The sequence below is a fragment of the Salmo salar genome, chromosome ssa12 (genome assembly GCF_905237065.1).
Source record: "Salmo salar chromosome ssa12, Ssal_v3.1, whole genome shotgun sequence".
Classification (NCBI taxonomy): domain Eukaryota; kingdom Metazoa; phylum Chordata; class Actinopteri; order Salmoniformes; family Salmonidae; genus Salmo; species Salmo salar.
The window spans coordinates 63569736-63591074 of NC_059453.1; the positions used below are offsets into that span (position 1 = coordinate 63569736).

The following is a 21339-nucleotide window of genomic DNA, read 5'->3' on the forward strand; positions in this document are numbered from 1 at the left end:
ATGAAAGGACAAAGGATGGAAGACGTTCCAGGATGGTGTGGGACACAAGATCCAGATCAACGCACAAGGACGATTTGGCCTGCATCACTTATTTTCTGTTTCTTCAACCAATCAAAAGAAAGCATCACAATCACAAGCTCCTTGAACCTTAAGATTGTGCACAATACATAGAATAAATCTATGTGCTTTGTAATTTCCGCATGATAAACAACAAAATCATAATCTCAAAGCAAGACAATGCACCACTTGAAAGGATATGAGTGTATCAAAATCTTAATTGCTATTCGCCTAAAGAGACTAAAAGGGCTGATGACGTACAAGGAGTCCGTGGCATGGAAGCGGAAGATTGTTTTCCCTTTGTTTAGAACTATAAACGTCTGTGGAGAGAGAAAAAAAGAGAGAGTTAGAGAAAAAGAGAGAGAGAGAAAAAAAAGAGAGAGAAAAAGAGAGAGAGAGAGAGAAAAAGAGAGAGAGAAAAAGAGAGAGAGAAAAAGAGAGAGAGAGAGAGAGAGAAAGAGAGAGAGAGAGAGAGAGAGAGAGAGAGAGAGAGAGAGAGAGAGAGAGAGAGAGAGAGAGAAAATTGCATTAACAAGAGCAATACAAGTCATGACACATACAGGACCTGTATAAAAGACTGTCACTGTGGGCCCCATGCTGAGACAACAGAAATGGAAAGTCATGACTATGGTATACCAAGCTGACTGTTCATTGGCTGATCTGATTCTTGAGCTCATCTCTGAATCTTAGGGCACACAGAGTGTTTCCACCTATTTTATGGAACTTGCTACTTCAGTTTGCCATGTCCACTGCAAGAATAATTATTTAAAAGTTTAAACCCACTTTAACCTGGCATCATAAGGAATGCACTGTGCATTTCCTCCCAAAAGCAATCAACAAGAGAGTACACCTGATATCAAGATATATGAGATATCAACAGAGAATATACACTGAGTATACCAAACAGTAAGACCACCTTTCTAATATTGAGTTGTGCCCTTCCCCCTTTTGCCCTCAGAACAGCCTCATTTCAAGAACTGCAACACAAACCGGTGCGCCTACCATACCACGTTCAAAGGCACTTCAATCTTTTGTCTTGTCCATTCACCCTCTGAATGGCACACATACACAATCCATGTCTCAATTGTCTCAAGATTTAAAAATCCTTCTTTAACCTCCCTCCTCCCCTTCATCTACGCTGATTGAAATGTATTTCACAAATGACATCAATAAGGGATCATAGCTCTCACCTGGATTCACCTGGTCAGTCTATGTCATGGAAAGAGCAGGTGTTCTTAAATGTTTTAACACTCATACTGAGGTACAAACAGGGTATATATAATGTGATACTGAGGTATAAAAAGGGTCTATCCTAAGATGTGCTGAGTCTAACCTTGTGCTTTATGCACATACTAGGGCACAGGGTGAACAGAAAAGAGAACCACAACATCTTCTCTCATTATAGAACAGTAAGACAGAGACTTCTGACCTGAAGTCAACCATGATCTTAAAAGTATCTTCCACTAAAGGCCTAGCACATACACAAGCCTCTTTTACTCCTGTAAAGACATATTTCACAAGTATTACAGAACGTTGCGTGAAAATATATATAATGAGATTCAATGCCCAGGTCTGAATAGCCTTATAACAGCCCTTTATCCAGAAAATGTAATGTTTCAACAACTTGTTGTCCATTGATATAAGTACCCAACCCCTTTGCACCATCTGGCCTAACTACTCTACCACTTCCAGTTAGAGTAACTAAGAGCCCCTGACTGGCAGTGATGGTAAGAGATCCCAGTGTCTGTGTGTGTTCCTTCTTTCCTGGCTAGGTTTCACCTCTACAGTAACCTCTATAGAAAGGCTGCCTGGCTAGCTGCTGGACGACAGGAGACGGGAAAGGAGGGAAGCTCTCCCCTCTCTCCAGTCTGTGGCCAAATGTCTGTCTTCCTCTCCCAGCTTAAAGCTCTTACTGGAAGAGAACTGCAAATGCTGACATCGATCAGGCCAGGATCTGCTGACTCCAGCCTCTCAACAACCACTCCCAACCCATAAACAAGCCCCGGTCAAGTGGGGCTGGGCTGGTTGTGGTGGGGTTAGGCCCACTCAGAGAAACTGGGGACATTTTGTTAGTCCCCACAAGGTCAAATGCTATTTCTAGGGGATTTAGGGTTAAGGTTAGAATTAGTGTTAGGGTTAGAATTAGGTTAAGGGTTACGGTTAGGAGCCAGGGTTAGTTTTAGGGTTAGGAGCTATGGTTAGTTTTAAAGGTTAGGGTTAGGTTTTAGGGTTAAGGTTAGGGTTTAGGGAAAATCTGATTTTGAATGGGACTGAATTATGTGTCCCCACAAGGTTAGCTGTACAAGACTCTGTGTGTGTGTGTGTGTGTGTGTGTGTGTGTGTGTGTGTGTGTGTGTGTGTGTGTGTGTGAGCGTGCATGTGTGTGTTTTTTATTTAGTATTTTATTAGCATCCCCATTAGCTAATGCTAAAACAGAAGCTACTCTTTCTGGGGTCCACACAAAACATGACATAATACATAACATTAATAGACAAGTACATCACAAGGACAGAACTACATTTAAAATAAGAATACAGGTTCTATACATTTATGCCTTCATAATCATGTCATTCATAGACGCTACTGAATGAAAGTGCAACACATGGAAACGGAAATGCAATAACATGGAGGTGCATTGCAAATAGGCTGACATTTTTCGCTAAATTCCCCTGATGTACTCCTACCGATCCTCGACTTCGGTGATGTCATCTATAAAATAGCCTCCAACACTCTACTCAACAAACTGGATGCAGTCTATCACGTTTTGTCACCAAAGCCCCATACACTACCCACCATTGCGACCTGTACGCTCTTGTTGGTTGGCCCTCGCTTCATACTCGTCACCAAACCCACTGGCTACAGGTTATCTACAAGTCTCTGCTAGGTAAAGCCCCGCCTTATCTCAACTCACTGGTCACCATAGCAGCACCCACTCGTAGCATGCGCTCCAGCAGGTATAACTCACTGGTCACCCCCAAAGCCAATTCCTCCTTTGGCTGCCTTTCCTTCCAGTTCTCTGCTGCCAATGACTGGAACGAACTGCAAAAATCTCTGAAGCTGGAGACTCATATCTCCCACACTAGCTTTAAGCACCAGCTGTCAGAGCAGCTCACAGATCAGTGCACCTGTACATAGCCCATCTGTAAACAGCCCATCTATCTACCTACCTCATCCCCATACTGTATTTATTTATTTATCTTGCTCCTTTGCACCCCAGTATCTCTACTTGCACATTCATCTTCTGCACATCTATCATTCCAGTGTTTAATTGCTATATTGTAATTACTTCGCCACCATGGCCTATTTATTGCCTTAACTTACCTCATTTGCACTCACTGTATATAGACTTTTTGTTTTCATTTGTTCTTCTGTATTATTGACTGTATGTTTTATTTATTCCATGTGTAACTCTGTGTTGTTGTATGTGTCGAATTGCTACGCTTTATCTTGGCCAGGTTGCAGTTGCAAATGAGAACTTGTTCTCAACTAGCCTACCTGGTTAAATAAAGGTGAAATAAAATTAAAATAAATGTGAATAAAGCAACCTTGTTTCTATAGTTACCACCCGTAATGGGTATCCTGAGGTAAAGTATATACTTTTTACCGTTACCACCCACTATCGGTTTCATTTGGTAAAATGCAACATTCATGAACATGCATAAATAATTTTCACCTCAGCCACAATGATCAGAGTTAAAGGAATAGTTCACCCAAATTACAAAATTACATATTGGTTTCCTTACCCTGTAAGCAGGGTGATTTCGAACGATTGCACGAAAAATGCTGACTGTTTCCCATGGCTAAAACGTTAGCATGTGGAAACAGTGCCAGGGAAACTAAAACAAAAGCATGGATTGCTGTCATACGTTGTCCATAGACTGCTACAGGGTAAGGAAACCAACGTTTCATTTTGTCATTTGGGGAAACTATCCCTTTAACAGACTTCAACTTAGCAACCTTGAATCATGTGGAGTTTCCTCCTCTAACATTTCAACTTAATGATTTCCACCTCAGCAACTTGCCTTATATTTCCACCTTCATTCCTCTACACCACATTCACACCCAGCAGCGTCCACCAGTCACCCACAAACACACATATCAGTACATACTTAGGTATCAACTCAAGGACAGAACTACATACATTTAAAATAAGAATACACAGTTTTATACACTGAAGCCAAACATTTCATTCATCATTGAGTGTGTGTGTGTGTGTGTGTGTGTGTGTGTGTGTGTGTGTGTGTGTGTGTGTGTGTGTGTGTGTGTGTGTGTGTGTGTGTGCGCGCGTGTGTGCACGTTTGTGTGTGCGTGTCTGCACAGGGAGTGAGAAGAGATGTCACAGCAGAAGCGTGACCAGCATACAATCATCCGTACCGTAACTCATAAGTGCCTACACTAACTTTTCTGGCTCCACATCATCCATAAAGTCCTGGTACAGGGAGGTTTTCTTCTGCACTGTTCAATCAATCCAGTAAATGTGGAGGAGGAGTTAAGAGGGAGTGTTAACATCCAAAAGCGGAGGCCGCGTCACAGGCACTCTTTCCATTTCCCCTGAAAACCAGATGCATCCGGTTGTTGTCCACCCCGCCCTGAGGGTGGCTGCTCCCAAACAGTTATCAAAGTGATATCTGTTCTCCACGTACACACAAACACACACACACACACACATTCACACACACACATGCACGTACACCATACAACGGTTTAATCCCGATGGGCTAGGCCTGTGTTTCAATTAAGGTCAATCACTATGGCGTACATACTGCAATCAATTTACATATATTGCTAGCTAGCCTCCGATTCTTTGACATATTGAAATAGTCCTGTACTTATCGACCGTATGGTGCATGAGTGTGCTGGACTCTCAAAGGCACGGTCTGTGGGACAATCAAAAGCCCGCTTCACATGCATAAACACATACAATCACACAGTTTGGCACGGGTCCTATACACAGTACACACACTAAGATTTATATACTTGTACACACACACACACACAAACATACATGTATACACACACAATGTAAACGGAACGTTTCATGACTGACTTGCTACAAAGCTACTGCAAGCTTCATCATCCACAATAGAAGCTTTGAGGAGAAAGACACATATGCAGGAATAGGAGGCAGAATGCAGCTGCAGAGACAACCAAAGAGAGAAAGAGGAAGGAGGGAGGGGGAGAAGCATGCAGTGGAGCAGTGAGAGAGAGAGAGAGAGAGAGAGAAAGAGAGAGAGAAAGTGAGAGAGAGGAAGGAAGGAGGGGTGGAGGAGCAGAGGGAGAAATGCAGAAGAAAACACTGAGAGCTGCATAGGGGAGAGAGCCAAAGCAGAGATGTATGGGTAGAGGGAGGGAGGAGGGAGGGAGGGATGGGTAGGCAGCATGCAGCAGAGAAAGAGAGAAAGAGATGACAGGGTTATGCAGAGGAAACAATAAAAAGTAGATCATCGAGGGAGGGGGAGCATCTCTGTAGGCCACAACATAGTACCACAGCTGGAGTGGTTAACTTAGACTGTTCTTTAAACACCTCAACTCAGCAATGACTTTGGTCTAAATCATAGACCAAGACTTCAATGACCTTCAAAAACAGAAACATTCAGTGAGACAAACCATCGCAAACCCTGGCTAACAGACGTGTGCGCTAACACATACAGAGTTGACGATCACAGATTACTGTCTGTAAAGTGTACCCTATACTTAACCTACCGGTGGGTATTTATACAGCCAGCATTTATACTAACACATCATCATCCAACCACACCCCCTCCCCTCCCTCACACACTCCCTCCCTACCCAGCACACATATGTAACTACACAGCCAGTCCAACTCCATGGAGCATCATTCCCATGCGGTGTGGTGTGCTCCCCCCTCCCTCCCTGCCTCACTCCCTCCCTCCCTCCCTCCCCCTCTCCTCCTCAGACCAGTACAGAAGAATGCTGTGTCATCAGACACTAAGGACTCAGACAGAGCACTAAAGCCTAGCCCTCGCTCTAATTTACTACACCCCAGAGAGAGAGTACGAGAGAGAGAGAGAGAGAGAGAGAGAGAGAGAGAGAGAGAGACGAAAGGGGGGATCATAATATAATAACTTCCCACTCCCAAATGTGCCTCTTTAAAATACAAGTCATGGCGTGATAGGAAGCGAGTGAAGTAACCAACGTGGGACCTAGCTATGGTTAATGATACCAGTGTATAAATGCCATATTCTGGCTATTCATTGTCTCTGTGTGATCAGCAGCAGCCAGTGGAAATGACCAGTCAGTCTGCTACTCAGCCAGAGTCTTTTTGGTACCACAGAAGCCTGCCATGTGGGAGAGACACTGGTAACACCATAGAGATTGAATGACAAGCAAGGTTCAATGCTATACACACCATAGAGATAGAATGACTAGCAGGAGAGACACCGGTTACACCATAGAGATAGAATGGTTAGCAAGGGTCAACACTACACCAGACCTGTTTCAGCTTTAGTGAGCTTGTCTTCATTATGACGTCAAATAACAACCAACAGAGGAGAGGCATAGTTGTCTGAAGCACAAACGGATCTGACAACCAGGCTAAAGCTACTGCAGATGCTAAATAGGCTATGTTTGCTGTATGAAACATCCAATAATGCAGTATTGCCTAGTTTAACATTTCTACGTACACTCTTAGAAAAAGGGTTCTTGGCTGTCCCATAGGATAACCATTTTTGGTTCCAGGTAGAAGAACCCTTTTGGGTTCCATGTAGAAGCCTCCTTGTAAAGAGTTTTACATGTAACCCAAAAGGGTTCTACCTGGAACCAAAAGGGTTTTTACCTGGAACCACAAAGGGTTATTCAAAGCGTTCTCCTGGGGACAGCCAAAGAACCTTTTTAGGTTCCAGATAGCACCTTTTTTCTAAGAGTGTAGCCTCTAGAGGAGTATACTACAAAGCAAGATCAATGAGTTAGCCAGTTAACTTTGATAAACAACAATAACTATTCATTTTCTGGTTCAGTAGGAAAGTTAAACTTCGATGTGTGCTTTTGGTTGTTGAGTGAATTAGACCATGGCAAGTTTGAAGAATATATTTCTAATAAACGTAAAGTTATTTCAGGTTATTTAGGCAAATTAGCTGGCTAACTCCTTGCTTCTGCTTTGTAGTATACCCCTCAGGCCCTGGACGTTTGTCTGACACATACACACAGAGTTCACTGAGGCTCCTCCCATACACAAGCACTTGTGCAACTTAAATTGAACCCCATCTCCAACACACACGCACTCACACACACAGTCTCACACTCTCACACACGCGCGCACATGCACGCAAGCACACACTTACACACTTACACACACATACACACACACACACACAACCTGTGTAACTCCTGAAGCATTTAGCCTTCCTAATCACTCCAGACATTTCAGATGCCCATGCAGTCCTCTCCTCTTTCCTCCACTTCTCCCTTCTCTTTTCTCCTCCACTCCTCTTTCTCCCTCTCCTGTCTCTCTTCCTTTCCTCTCCATTCCTATACTCTCCCCCATCACAGCTAGGAGAGAACAGGAACAGCAGCAACTGCACTTCTCTCTCACCGGCACCGGATCTAGACACGCTAATGTACTTGTCCTCTTGCTCAGTTGAGCACCGGGGCCTCCCACTCTTCCTTCTATTCTGATTAGAGCCAGTTTGCACTGTTCTGTGAAGGGAGTAGCACACAGCGTTATACGAGATATTCAGTTTCTTGGCAATTTCTCGCATGGAATAGCCTTCATTTCTCAGAACAAGAATAGACTGACGAGTTTCAGAAGAAAGTTATTTGTTTCTGGACATTTTTAGCCTGTAATCGAACCCACAAATGCTGATGCTCCAGATACTCATTAGTCTAAAGGCCTGATTTATTGCTTGTTTAATCAGTACAACAGTTTTCAGCTGTGCTAACATAATTGCAAAAGGGTTTTCTAATGATCAATTAGCCTTTTAAAATGATAAACTTGGATTAGCTATGTAGATATTCCATAAAAACATCTGCCGTTTCCAGCTACAATAATCATTTACAACAATAACAATGTCTACACTGTATTTCTGATCAATTTGGTGTTATTTTAAATGGACAGAAAATGTGCTTTTCTTTCAAAAACAAGTGACCCAAAATTTGAACGTTAGTGTATATATATGGTTGGTTTCTCAAATGGTTTCTCAAATGATTGCCTCGCCTGGTTCACCAACTACTTCTCAGACAGAGTTCAGTATGTCAAATCGGAGGGCCTGTTGTCCGGACCTCTGGCAGTCTCTATGGGGGTGCCACAGGGTTCAATTCTCGGGCCGACTCTTTTGTATACATCAATGATGTCGCTCTTGCTGCTGGTGATTCCCCGATCCACCTCTACGCAGACAACACCATTCTGAATACTTCTGGCCCTTCTTTGGACACTGTGTTAACTAACCTCCAGACAAGTTTCAATGCCATACAACTCTCCTTCCGTGGCCTCCAACTGCTCTTAATGGCAAGTAAAACTAAATGCATGCTCTTCAACCGATCGCTGCCCACACCTGCCCACCTGCCCGTCCAGCATCACTACTCTGGACGGTTCTGACTTAGAATATGTGGACAATTACAAATACCTAGGTATCTGGTTAGACTGTAAACTCTCTTTCCAGACATTAAGCATATCCAACCCAAAATTAAATCTAGAATCGGCTTCCTATTTCGCAAGAAAGCATCCTTCACTCATGCTGCCAAACATACCCTCGTAAAACTGACCATCCTACCGATCCTCGACTTCGGCGATGTCATTTACAAAATAGCCTCCAACACTCTACTCAACAAATTGGATGCAGTCTATCACAGTGCCATCTGTTTTGTCACCAAAGCCCCATATACTACCCACCACTGCGACCTGTATGCTCTCGTTGGCTGGCCCTCGCTTCATATTCGCCGCCAAACCCACTGGCTCTAGGTCACCTATAAGTCTCTGCTAGGTAAAGCCCCGCCTTATCTCAGCTCACTGGTCACCATAGCAGCACCCACCCGTAACACACACTCCAGCAGGTATATTTCACTGGTCACACCTAAAGCCTATTCCTCCTTTGGCCGCCTTTCCTTCCAGTTCTCTGCAGCCAATGACTGGAACGAATTGCAAAAATCACTGAAGCTGGAGACTCATATCTCCCTCTCTAACTTTAAGCATCAGCTGTCAGAGCAGCTCACAGATCACTGCACCTGTACATAGCCCATCTGAAATAGCCCATCCAACTACCTCATCCCCATATGGTTATTTTTTTTTCTTCTGCTTTGCACCCCAGTATCTCTACTTGCACATTCATCATCTCTACTTGCACATTCATCTTCTGCACATTTATCACTCCAGTGTTTAATTGCTAAATTGTAATTACTTCGCCACTACGGCCTATTTATTGCCTTACCTCCCTAATCTTACCTCATCTGCACACACTGTATATAGATTTTTTCTATAGTGTTATTGACTGTACATTTGTTTATTCCATGTGTAACTCTGTGTTGTTGTTTGTGTTGCACTGCTTTGCTATATCTTGGCCAGGTCGCAGTTGTAAATGAGAACTTGTTCTCAACTGGCCTACCTGGTTAAATTAAGGTGAAATAAAAAATAAATAAAAATAAATTAATTCAAAAAAATATATATAGTGTATAATATGGTGGTTGTATTTTTAACTGGGAGCTAGCTGGTGTGAGGCTGTAAGGAGATGTTGTTAGCAATCAGTTTCCAAATAAACATAGTTGTAACTGTGGAAGTTATCACAATATGTCTTGAGAAGGAGTTGCATGAAGGAGTATGTACGCTCCTCAAAGAACGAATGCATGACATAAATGCCTGGTCAGGAACAATTTGGCATATCACTCCAACATCACAGATACTGTAGTGTAGATACATAGCACAGTAAGTATAGCTTGTTTAGTTTTAGAGCTCCTTCTTGTAATGGGTTAGTCAGTCTATGACATCCTCCTCCATTTACAGTCTGAACAAAGCTGGACATGACACACAAATGCTACGCTTCACTCCTGGTCATTTTGCCACCTCCTAAATACCAGAAGGTTTCACACATTTAGTAGGGACCTTAGGGAAAGGGGGATACCTAGTCAGTTGTACAACTGAATGTATTCAACTGAAATGTTTCTTCCGCATTTAACCCAACCCCTCTGAATCAGAGAGGTGCAGGGGGCTGCCATAATCGACATCGACGTCTTCGGCGCCCGGGGAACAGTGGGTTAACTGCTTTGCTCAGAGGCAGAACGACAGATTTTTACCTTGTCAGCTCGGGGATTCGAACCTTTTGGTTACTGGTCCAACGCTCTAACCACTAGGTTACCTGCCACACCTTAGAGAAGTCATGCAAAGAATAAACAAGTGGAAAGGGACCAAAACAGCAGCTAACTCCTTCAAAGTGGTACAGTGAGGCAGGGAAAAGGGATCAAATGGAAGAATACTATAAAGATGTACTAATTGTATGTAGGAAAATGTGAAGAGGAAAACACATACACAAAACCTAAAAACTGCACACAAACACACACACATTCCAAGAAAACAGAAACCCAGACACACATGTATGCAGACCGTCTGCTTTGACAGAACAAGAGATTTTCCTCACTAACAAATTCAATTAGCAGGAGCACTAATAATACATATTCAGAGGCCTGCTAGTCCCATCGCTGCTGCCAGCATCCACCAGCATATGCACAGTAAGTGCACCAATACAGAGGATCAATCAACACATAAGACTACAGAAGCATTACCAAAGAGGACTGCGGTCCAGAACTCCAGACCTTCACTGCAGAGTTACAGGATCTACAGTACCAGCATCTTCCTGGTGACTGTGATAGCCAGCGCATTCATAACGTACCTATGAGCTCTAAGCATTGACTGGTTCTAATCACCTCTCCCAGTGGTCAAACTATTAAAAGAGCAATACCATACCACAAGGTCATCTTTGCTGTTTACTATGTGCCATATCCGTATCTTAACGGCTGATACAACGATGCATAAACCTCCCTTTTGTCTAATAAGAGTGGGCTTCTTACTTTCTGAATCAGGTTTCCTAAAAACAGTTTGATTCTAAATGTGCTTACCCCATAAGCATACAATCTCATTCATAAACTTGGTTAAAAGCATAATATAGGGGCCACACATCAGGACTTATAACACAGTCATAAGCAGAATACATTTAAAAGGCAAGCTATAAAGACATGAGTATAGTACAATACATTTGTTCCTTCAAATTATTTTTCTAAACAGTTATCATACCAGTACCAATTTCCCTCTAACCCCTAACCTTTCTTCACTAGAGGGGAGTGCCCAGCCCTGTGTGGGATTGAGTGGTGAGGAACTCACTTTCTCATTCATATAATAGGGGTCCAAGTCTTCCAGTGGTACCGCCACCAGCCCATTAGGAATGTCCCCGTAGATGAAGGGAAGGGACTTCCCGGCCTCCAGATCACCGTTGGGCATGGGTTCTTCCTCTTCTTCCTCGCGGTGACTGCTGTCCGACTTGGGCTTGGGCTTCTTCTTGATCTTCTCCTGGAATTGGCGCTCCTCGATATTACGGAGCGACTCGGGGGTGAACTGCTTGAAGCTGTCAGGTCCTGGGGGTGCGAGACCGGGCGCGGCCATGTTTTCATCCTACAGATATTTCCACTTTATTTAAGTTTCATTTAGGACATCCGGCTCTGAGAGAGAGAGAGAGAGAGAGAGAGAGAGAGAGAGAGAGAGAGAGAGAGAGAGAGAGAGAGAGAGAGAGAGAGAGAGAGAGAGAGAGGGGAAAATAGAGACAGGATATAAGGTATAAATGCTGACAACTCCATATCTCTAATGAAATTCAAGTTGAGAACATCCATTTTCACTAAGAACTTTGGTCATGATTTAAGTAAAAAAGACAGCAGTTCAGCATTTGGGTAAACAGCCTGTCCTACTATCAAGTTTCAAAATGGATAAAGTAATAATGATCTAGTTTAAAATATCACCTTGGGTAGAATCAAACGGAACAAAACTCAGGTCTCTTTTAGTTCAAATGAGATGGTAGAACTAACAACGAGACAAATGAAATGTCTACTTTATATTTTATTATGGTGCTTATTAACAAGACTCATTGCTGGGTTGTGTCTTGTCTGTCTGTCTGTCTGTGTTTCTCCCGAAGGCTGAGAGGGTGGAATTTTATATCTCTGTCAGAGAGGGAGCCAACAAAGCAAGGCATCCAGACTAATGGATGTGCAACCATTTGGAACCAGAGCCATCTCTCTCTCTCTCTCCTTCTCTCTCTCCTCCCTCTCCTCATACAAATAAATGCTACATAAATCAGGGCTGCCATTGACGGGATAACAGAGAACTGTGTCTCCAATCTACTTCATTCATTCATGGTGGCTCTGATGTTGCCTGGTTGGCTTGTTGATGACCCTACAGGGAGAAAAATGAATGGCCACCTCCAGCCCTTTGTGCCTGTCTGTATGTCTGTCTGCTGCATGGGCTCTTCCCTTGTCCCAGGTGACCTGTGCTGCTTCTGGATGGAGGGAACTCTGTTAAGTGTCTGTCTGGATTATCTGACTAATGTTTTATCTTTAGGAGTCTCTCTCTATCTCTCTCTGAAAAACCTTACGTATCTTAATTAGATATTCCATTTGTAACCACATTCTGACTCCAAAGTTGTAGGAGCTATGGCATCTTAATCCATACATGGTTCCTTCAGAACCTTCTTCCGTTTCTGTCTCAATTTTAGAAAAAAAAGTTCTTGGTCCTGTGCGGTTGTAATTCAAACAAATACATGTGTGAACACTAAACCTTGTTTTAAATTTGAACTTATTGGAGAAGAAATTGTGAATGAAGTGTGCCAATATATTAGAGTGCACCTGTATGATGTTATTATTTTTATCCCATGTATATAACCAAGCTATCATTTCTCATTGTGTATTTATTCCTTGTGTTACTATTATTATTTTTTCCTACTATTATTAACTTTTTTTATTGTATTGGGAGTAAGCATTTCACTGTTAGTCTGTTGTTTATGAAGCATGTGACAATTAAAATGTGATTTTTTTATTTAATTTATATTATCTGATCTGATATAGCTACATTTTCAATAATCATCATCATTAACATTGCAGTGCATGTTATAGTGGTTAGGCTCCATTTCATGACTAATTCATGAATCATGGCGCCCTGGGCAATTAATGTGTCAAAGGAAAAAGTTGATGATTGTGTGCTTTCACACTCAATCAATAAAACAATGTTTTGTCCTTAACTTTCAAACCATGCCATAATTATTTTCCAGCTTGCCTATATGGCTCAGGTATGTTAGGTGGAAGAATGAAGTGAAGCCTCCAACATATAGGTTTGAAGTTATTCACCATAATCAATATAGGCCCACTCGTTGGGTCGTTGTCTTTGCTTCACGTTCAGCTAGATGTTTTAGGGGGGAACTGCCCGAAGAACATCATAATCATTGCTGCCTCTCACTCCTCCTCTCCATCCAAAAAAAGAGTATTGGTAGGATCTGGGGCGCAAAAATAAAAAATAATTCTCAATTGACAATGCATTTCCATACTCTGTGGTTTAAGACTGTCACAATTCAACATTTGATTTGAATGATCAATCAAATTTGTTAAATCAAGAAGGGTGCAATTCGGGCGTTCCTGCATGTGGGCATTCCAGCATCTGCAGGAGCCCCTCTTTATACTTCTATTGTAAATGTTTAAGCTAGAACTCCGGTCCACAGGCAGGATCGGGGGCGCTCCAGTACAGTAGTTGGTGGCAATGCACCATAAAGTTGGATACCAACTGCCGATAAACCCCACAGCAGAAGAGGCAGGGTCGAAAATGGTAGGTTAGCTAGCTAGGCTCCTGCCTGTCGAGCACTGGTTTCCTGCAGTTCTGTTAACAATGATGGCTGTGGTTTAAACTCATAAAAGATACACCCTCATCCACTTACCCTCGCCTTATACCCTTGGGGGAATCCCCAATGCCATCTTGGCGGACGGTCCAAATGATTAGCCAAGCAAGAGAAGTTTGCAACGTAAGGCCCTCAGCCCTCGTTTTTAGTCGAGTTTGTGAAAGTACAATTATGTTCACTCCGGGGCCTGAAACTCCCCATAATTAAATTCGGGATTGTACGTCTGCTAAGAAAGGTCCGCAAAAACTTAAAAACAACATTGATGTTAAAGTCAACATACAAGTGTAAGTAAAAACAAATGCAAATAAGTTATAAAGTGTGCTACTAATGTACATGACGGCACAAACACGTCTCATAAATAGTAAATATGTTTTGTTATCTTTTGGAAATTGTAGAAATAAAACATTTTCCTTCTTCAGAAGTTCCAGCTAGGCAGGCTAACGTTAGTTAGCTAATTCATTTGCTAGCTATCATATAGTAGGTGTTTATTAATAATTATATATTTAATATAAAGTAGACATAATTGATTGTAGCGCATATAAAGCACCCACAAGCTACTGGTGGCTGAAAACACAATCATCGCGGGATGAACGAGTGACGAATTTCCGGCCAAGAGTGGTCCATCTAAAAATCATTCCTTCCACCCTCGCCCGTTGCCCTGCAAGTGTATACTCGTCAGACGTCATGATACGTCATCAGAAGTGTCCACTTAATATGAGGGCTGAGTTGATAGGGTGTGTCTTTTAAATGTTTGGACTGCTGCCGATGAGTGCAGTTGTTTGGCAGGCGTAACGCTTCATGTCTACCAGATGCGTCAAACTCTTTGCGTTCTGGCGGAAGTCAATGTGACTCCATTCAGCATTTTCTTACTCCTCTACAATATGGTGTCCACAGTAGAATAAAAATCTAATTTTATTCATATTGTAGTCCCATGATCCTCCCCCACTGAATTCTTGTATGTGACATATTTGATTACTGCCCCCTCCAGCAAGCTACCCACCATCAGACAGGTAAGGATGCTTTCCCATAGGAAGCAACGGCTGGAGAGGAACCAAAATGGCTGAAAGATGACCCCCATCATGAGTTGTACACGGATAATCTGTGCTTTAGGATTTCCATCCATGCTAACCTTTTTGCATAATTTGTGCTCCTTTCTCACAGGCGGTTCTGACTGATGACCTGTCTCCATAGCTGATAGAAACGGACAAGGAATATCATCCCCAATGTAGAGGTCGACCGACTATGATTTTTCAACGGCGATACCGATGCCGATTATTGGAGGACCAAAAAAGCCGATACCGATTAATCGGACGATTTTTTATATATATATATATATATTTGTAATGAAGACAATAACAACAATACTGAATGAACAATTTAATTTTAACTTAATATAATACATAAATAAAATCTATTTAGTCTGATATAAATAATGAAACATGTTCAATTTGGTTTTAAATAATGCAAAAACACAGTGTTGGAGAAGAAAGTAAAAGTGCAATATGTGCCATGTAAAAAAGCTAACGTTTAAGTTCCTGGCTCAGAACATGAGAACATATGAAAGCTGGTGGTTCCTTTTAACATGAGTCTTCAATATTCCCAGTTAAGAAGTTTTAGGTTGTAGTTATTATAGGACGATTTCTCTCTATACCATTTGTATTTCATATACCTTTGACTATTGGATGTTCTTATAGGCACTTTAGTATTGCCAGCCTAATCACGGGAGTTGATAGGCTCGAAGTCATAAACAGCACTATGCTTGAAGCACAGCGAAGAGCTGCTGGCAAACGCACGAAAGTGCTGTTTGAATGAATGCTTACAAGCCTGCTGCTGCCTACCACCGCTCAGTCAGAGTGCTCTATCAAATCATAGACTTAATTAGAATATAATAAACACACAGAAATACGAGCCTTAGGTCATTAATATGGTCAAATCCAGAAACTATCATTTCGAAAACAAAACGTTTATTATTTCAGTGAAATACGGAACCGTTCCGTATTTTATCGAATGGCGGCAACCTAAGTCTAAATATTGCTGTTACATTGTACAACTTTCAATGTTATGTCATAATTATGTAGAATTCTGGCAAATTAATTACGGTCTTTGTTAGGAAGAAATGGTCTTCACACAGTTCGCAACGAGCCAGGCGGCCCAAACTGCTGCATATACCCTGACTCTGCTTGCACAGAACGCAAGAGAAGTGACACAATTTCCCTAGTTAAAAGAAATTCATGTTAGCAGGCAATATTAACTAAATATGCAGGTTTACATTTTCTTTACTTGTGTATTGATTTTAAAGAAAGGCATTGATGTTTATGGTTAGGTACACATTGGTGCAACGACAGTGCTTTTTTCGCGAATGCGCTTGTTAAATCATCACCCGTTTGGCGAAGTAGGCTGTGATTCGATGATAAATTAACAGCACCGCATTGATTATATGCAACGCAGGACAAGCTAGATAAACTAGTAATATCATCAACCATGTGTAGTTAACTAGTGATTATGTTAAGATTGATTGTTTTTTATAAGATAAGTTTAATGCTAGCTAGCAACTTACCTTGGCTCCTTGCTGCACTCTCGTAACAGGTGGTCAGCCTGCCACGCAGTCTCCTTGTGGAGTGCAATGTAATCGGCCATAATCGGCATCCAAAAATGCCGATTCCCGATTGTTACGAAAACTTGAAATCAGCCTTAATTAGTCAGCCATTCCAATTAATCGGTCGACCTCTACCCCAAACATACTACTAATATTTCTAACTGTGCTGATGAAGAAGAGGAGGGCAGACGTATCCATTGTCGCTAAACTGCTTGAAGTCAAAATTGCATTGCCACTTACCATTAGTCACATGTTCAATAAGATGTTCTGCAAAAATACTAACAATACAGATATATTATTGCTCTATTATGAGGTTCTGCCAATCATATGTTGGAAACCATTATCAAGGAAACCTACAGTAGTTGAACACTGTGTAGATAGTAACCAGTGATTCTAAGAACAAGAATAACTGTTACCTGTAGGCCAATGTCTCTATCACAGGCCGCAAAGGGTAAGGTATACCCTAAATAAAATAATCTGTGATTGATAATTGTGCATGCCTCTCATTTTCCAGTCGATATGGAACAACTTAATAGGCAATATAGTTATACCTATGGCTTGCATATCCAACTCAGTGCCCTTGTTAGCGTCCTCCCTGAGATTTGAAGGTTGGACAGTTCGATCCCTGGTCAAGTCATACCAGACTGTAAAAATGGGACCCGATGCGTCTCTGCTTGGCCCTCAAGATAGCATCCTATCCAGGGGATGTACTTGTACATCAAGCTGCCTCACATTACAGAAACAGGAGATAGGCTCCTGCTCCTATGAGCCATTGCGGCTTGCAAAAGCTAAGGCTTGTGCAAAGCTAATCTCTTACTTTGGTTTACAGCTTTAACAGTATTGAGTCAAGGAACAGCTTTACTGCTCAAGAAAATATGGTGTCACAGTACTGAAGGGGCAGAGCAGGCAGGTGGGCTTCCTATCTCTTGTGGGAATATCCTGATGGTGCCATGACATGACAACCAGTTTCTCTAAATTCTGTCCCACCAATGATTAACTTAAAGACTAATGGCCAAAGGGGTCCTTCTCCCGCTTGCTCTCTCACACAACGTCAGTGTCAAAATATGTGTATTTTATTTGTTGGACAAGAATGATTTTAGTAGGTTAAGTCCATCTAGTCATCTCTTAAAATGTGTTGACTTGCCTCTCACCATAGCCAGCTAGCTAGATAACGTATTGAACTTACATCGCTAGCTACATATACTAGCCATCATTGCTAGTAACTACAAGTAGCTTGCAGCAAGCACCATGCCCGGTCTGTCTCCCCGTGTCCCCTCCCGCGAACTCCTTGCTCACCAGCTGTCCTAGCTAGCATAACAAATATTATCTGAGTCATTCAGTTTATAGTACTGCTTTTCCTCTTCCTCTCTGATCCATAAATACTTTTACGAAATTAAGAGCACCGGCATTACTGTCTGGGCATAGCTAGCAAGCCCAGACAACCTCTTTCACCTCACTTTACCAAAACCCTGCCCACAGTGTTTGAATGACAGGTCTAACATCAAAAATGAAAACGCAAATGAGCAACGAGGAAACTAAATAACAAAAGGAAGCATTGCAATTGATTGATTGAATTTGATTGATCATTATAATTGACAGTCTTAAAATACACATCGTATATAAAATAATTGTCAATTGCCGTTTACGATTTTATTTTGTCACAATGCATGCTGTCACAACAGGGACATGAAATGACAAACATGAGAAATTATTTGTAATTTAAGCATTTACATTTCGTTTTTAAATGTGTCAGTGTTGTACTGGATAGTAGGCCTACCATGGAAATGAAATATTAAACATACTTTGCGATGTATTTTTCAAATTGGCAGGCATCATGCATACTCAATCATGAAAATGATAAAGCAATATATGTTTTTCCATTCATATTTGCATTTTGTCACAAAATCCATAAACATTTAGGAAACTGCTAACATGATATTGATTTAACATTTGACCATTTGCATTTCCAATTGAGTTTGGGCAGCTAATCGCTTTCATAAAGAAACAAGTCAAAACCATGAAAATCCTTCTAACCTAAACCGCTGACCTCAGAGATTGTACCACTAGGAAATTAAGTCGACGTTTTAAGTAACCCAAAAGCAACCTCCAAGTCTCCTTCCACAAATGCTACATGAATTGATCTACTTTCAAGGTGAATAACAAACACCGATGCAACACAGGACATACAGGGACCTCATTTAGGCCTACTAATGATGGCATAGAGGAGCTGTCCCACCGGCTTTTCTATAGGGAATGTATCAAGTAAATCAAGACCATTCATTATGTTCTCATTCGGGCTGCAGGTAAACCATGTCATTGTAATAGCCAACCACATTTCATGAAGAATCACCTAGTGATGCAAAAGATTTCATTCCAAAAATTAAGGCTACTCACGTGTCCATTCATTCGCTGCGAGTGCATGCTGTTTCTAATTTCATCCCGGATATTCAAACCCAATAAGCATGCGTATTTACCAATAGCATAATTGTAACATCCGTTCACATTTTCTACAGACAGACGAATGATTAGTCCATTGTGAGGATTGTTAATCGCATGAAACCGAACCGGAGATGTTAGAAAAACTCCAGTGGCTTCTGGAAGCCGCAGCACGGTCTCCTTCGATCCCGCTGCCTGTCGCTGTTCCTTTCAGCACCACTGATGCAGCCTCAAACGAAGCGCTCGCTCGAGTCCTCTACGCATGTGTCCTCTATGCCAAGAAAAGAGACATCCAAACGCCCGCTTCGAAGACACCGACAGCGTCCTTCCGCAAAATAGTACGCAGCATCATCTGGATATGTATGCAACAAAAGTTCAACATTCACCATCTGCTACCATTTCTGTCAACCCGTCTAAGCATACAGTTTGACGCATTTGTTCAATATATCCAACGTATGCACCACACCGAACGCACGGCAACTGCCTCTGCAACGCATTGCTGCAAGGCAAACGCAGCGTTTCATTGGAAATAAATGTAATTCTGCTGTAGCAAAATGCAATAACACTGGCGGTGTGTTTGAAGCGTTTGAAGTGTTTGACGCCTGTAACTGAACTATTTATTGCAACTGTTGCATTCCATTATTGAGAAGGGGGGTAATGACTATGAATCTGAGAACACTAGACATCGTGGAGATGGAACTGAAGAGGAGGGGCAGAGAAGTGAAGATCGATTGAGGAGAGAAACGCAACTGGATAGAGGAGTCTACATGGCCGGTCGAGGTTAGCAGCATGCATGCATATCATAGTGAGGGCCTACATGAGGGCCTAGCGTGCCTCCCGAGTGTCACCAAATGCTAGTGGCACACATAATTCAATAAAAAAGCAAATTGATAGTTCCTAATTTAGCATCGACTGGATAGGCTACTGAATGAAAGCACTACGGACTGGAATACGCTATATACACAAATATAAACACAATATAGTCATGGTGTGCTTTCAGTGTTGTGGCACACATCCATGAATGAACAGGGTATCCTAAACCCCAGCCAACAATGGAAGTCATTCAGAAAACGATTCATGTTTCCCATGTCAGGACAACAATCGATTAAATGATGAGTGGATTTCCTCCTCAAAAAGTTGTCATTACAAGCTATTACTTGATAAACCACATATTACATGTAAAACCGTTAAGCAAGGTAAAATGCGCACTTTTTTGGCCAATTTGTTATAAACTAGTAATAACGTTTCAACTGTATGGTCTATTAGTCTTACTTTGTATTGTAGTCCATGCACTGTTTACACACACGCGCGTGCCTTGTCCTGGCGTGTGGGCCAAAGCCTTTACTAAAATACTGCAGTAAAGAGGATGCTTCTGGGTAGGCTTCTATGACAGAGCCACAATACCACTTGAAAACATGCAGTGATGGTAGAAAGTCTAGGCTGTCATTCATTTAACTGTGTTGCTCCAAAACAATCTCTACCTCACCACCCGAGGTAAATTGTATACATTGCTATTATTTTGATAAGGTGTTTTGTTATGCTCCCCAAAAACCATTGACGGCTGTATTTTAGTACCACACCCGAGAAGGCTGCCTAGGTGCGATAAGGTTCCTAAAATGAACATGTAAGGGTTATAACACCATCATGGACATTTATTTCCACCTCTATTTGGTGGATAGGGCTGTAAAGATATGGGGAGGGGGTACCGCGGTCCCCCTTCAACTGTCAAAACTGAGGCATAGCCTACCTATCTCACGTAATAAGAGCCTCAAAATGAGTACTGCAAGGGGAGGGGTAATCAAGTGATGGTGGGGTGCGGGGCATGAGGTAAAACTATCACAATTACAGTTAAATTATCTTACAAAGGATTAGGGTGTCGAGAATATACATTGACTCAAAGCGCATACCGGTACTTTTTAGGGCTCCATGTATATTTTGACACATTGAAATCTCATTCCGTTCAGAGGCAGGCCAACACCCCAATTTACCTGCTTTATCACTAGCCACCCCTTTCCGCAGTATAAACTCATCCTTTTCAGCTAAAGAAAGTAATCCATACGTGTAATTTAGGTTTTCCATGCATATTTGCCCAAGCTTTGGCAAGGAGCCCTATACACAAACGCGAGGATAAAAGATGCTGAGGGGGACCGCTCTGCGGCATTGGGGTGCAGTTGTAGACAGGGAAGTAGCATGCATGGTCCATCCTCCACCAAAACCCAGCCTGACAAAACAACAGGATATTTACTTACTTTTCCCGCATTAACAGAAATCCAGACAGCCGGCACTGAACTGCAGATGTCCAAAAGATTCGGGAGAAACTGCGGCTGTCGCCATATTGTTGCTGCTAACTCCCTTCCCAGCGCGTGAGGGTACCCTGCA

The 21339-nt window shown here is 42.1% G+C and overlaps 1 protein-coding gene across 3 annotated transcripts in view; it reads right to left on the reverse strand.

Moving 5' to 3' along the window:
• The window catches only part of LOC106565594 (sodium channel protein type 8 subunit alpha), a 116670-nt gene extending 95331 nt beyond the window's left edge, over window positions 1-21339 (reverse strand). For 2 of the 3 annotated variants that reach the window (XM_014132898.2, XM_014132896.2), the window contains exons 1-3: window positions 21210-21339; window positions 11381-11715; window positions 259-377 (exon numbers count right to left, since the gene is read on the reverse strand). In XM_014132898.2, coding sequence (XP_013988373.1) covers window positions 259-377; window positions 11381-11659 — 398 coding nt within the window. In that variant the 5' untranslated portion in view covers window positions 11660-11715; window positions 21210-21339. Of the gene's footprint in view, window positions 1-258; window positions 378-11380; window positions 11716-18918; window positions 19128-21209 lie in introns of those variants that run through there. The other variant, XM_045691638.1, reaches the window with a different exon arrangement.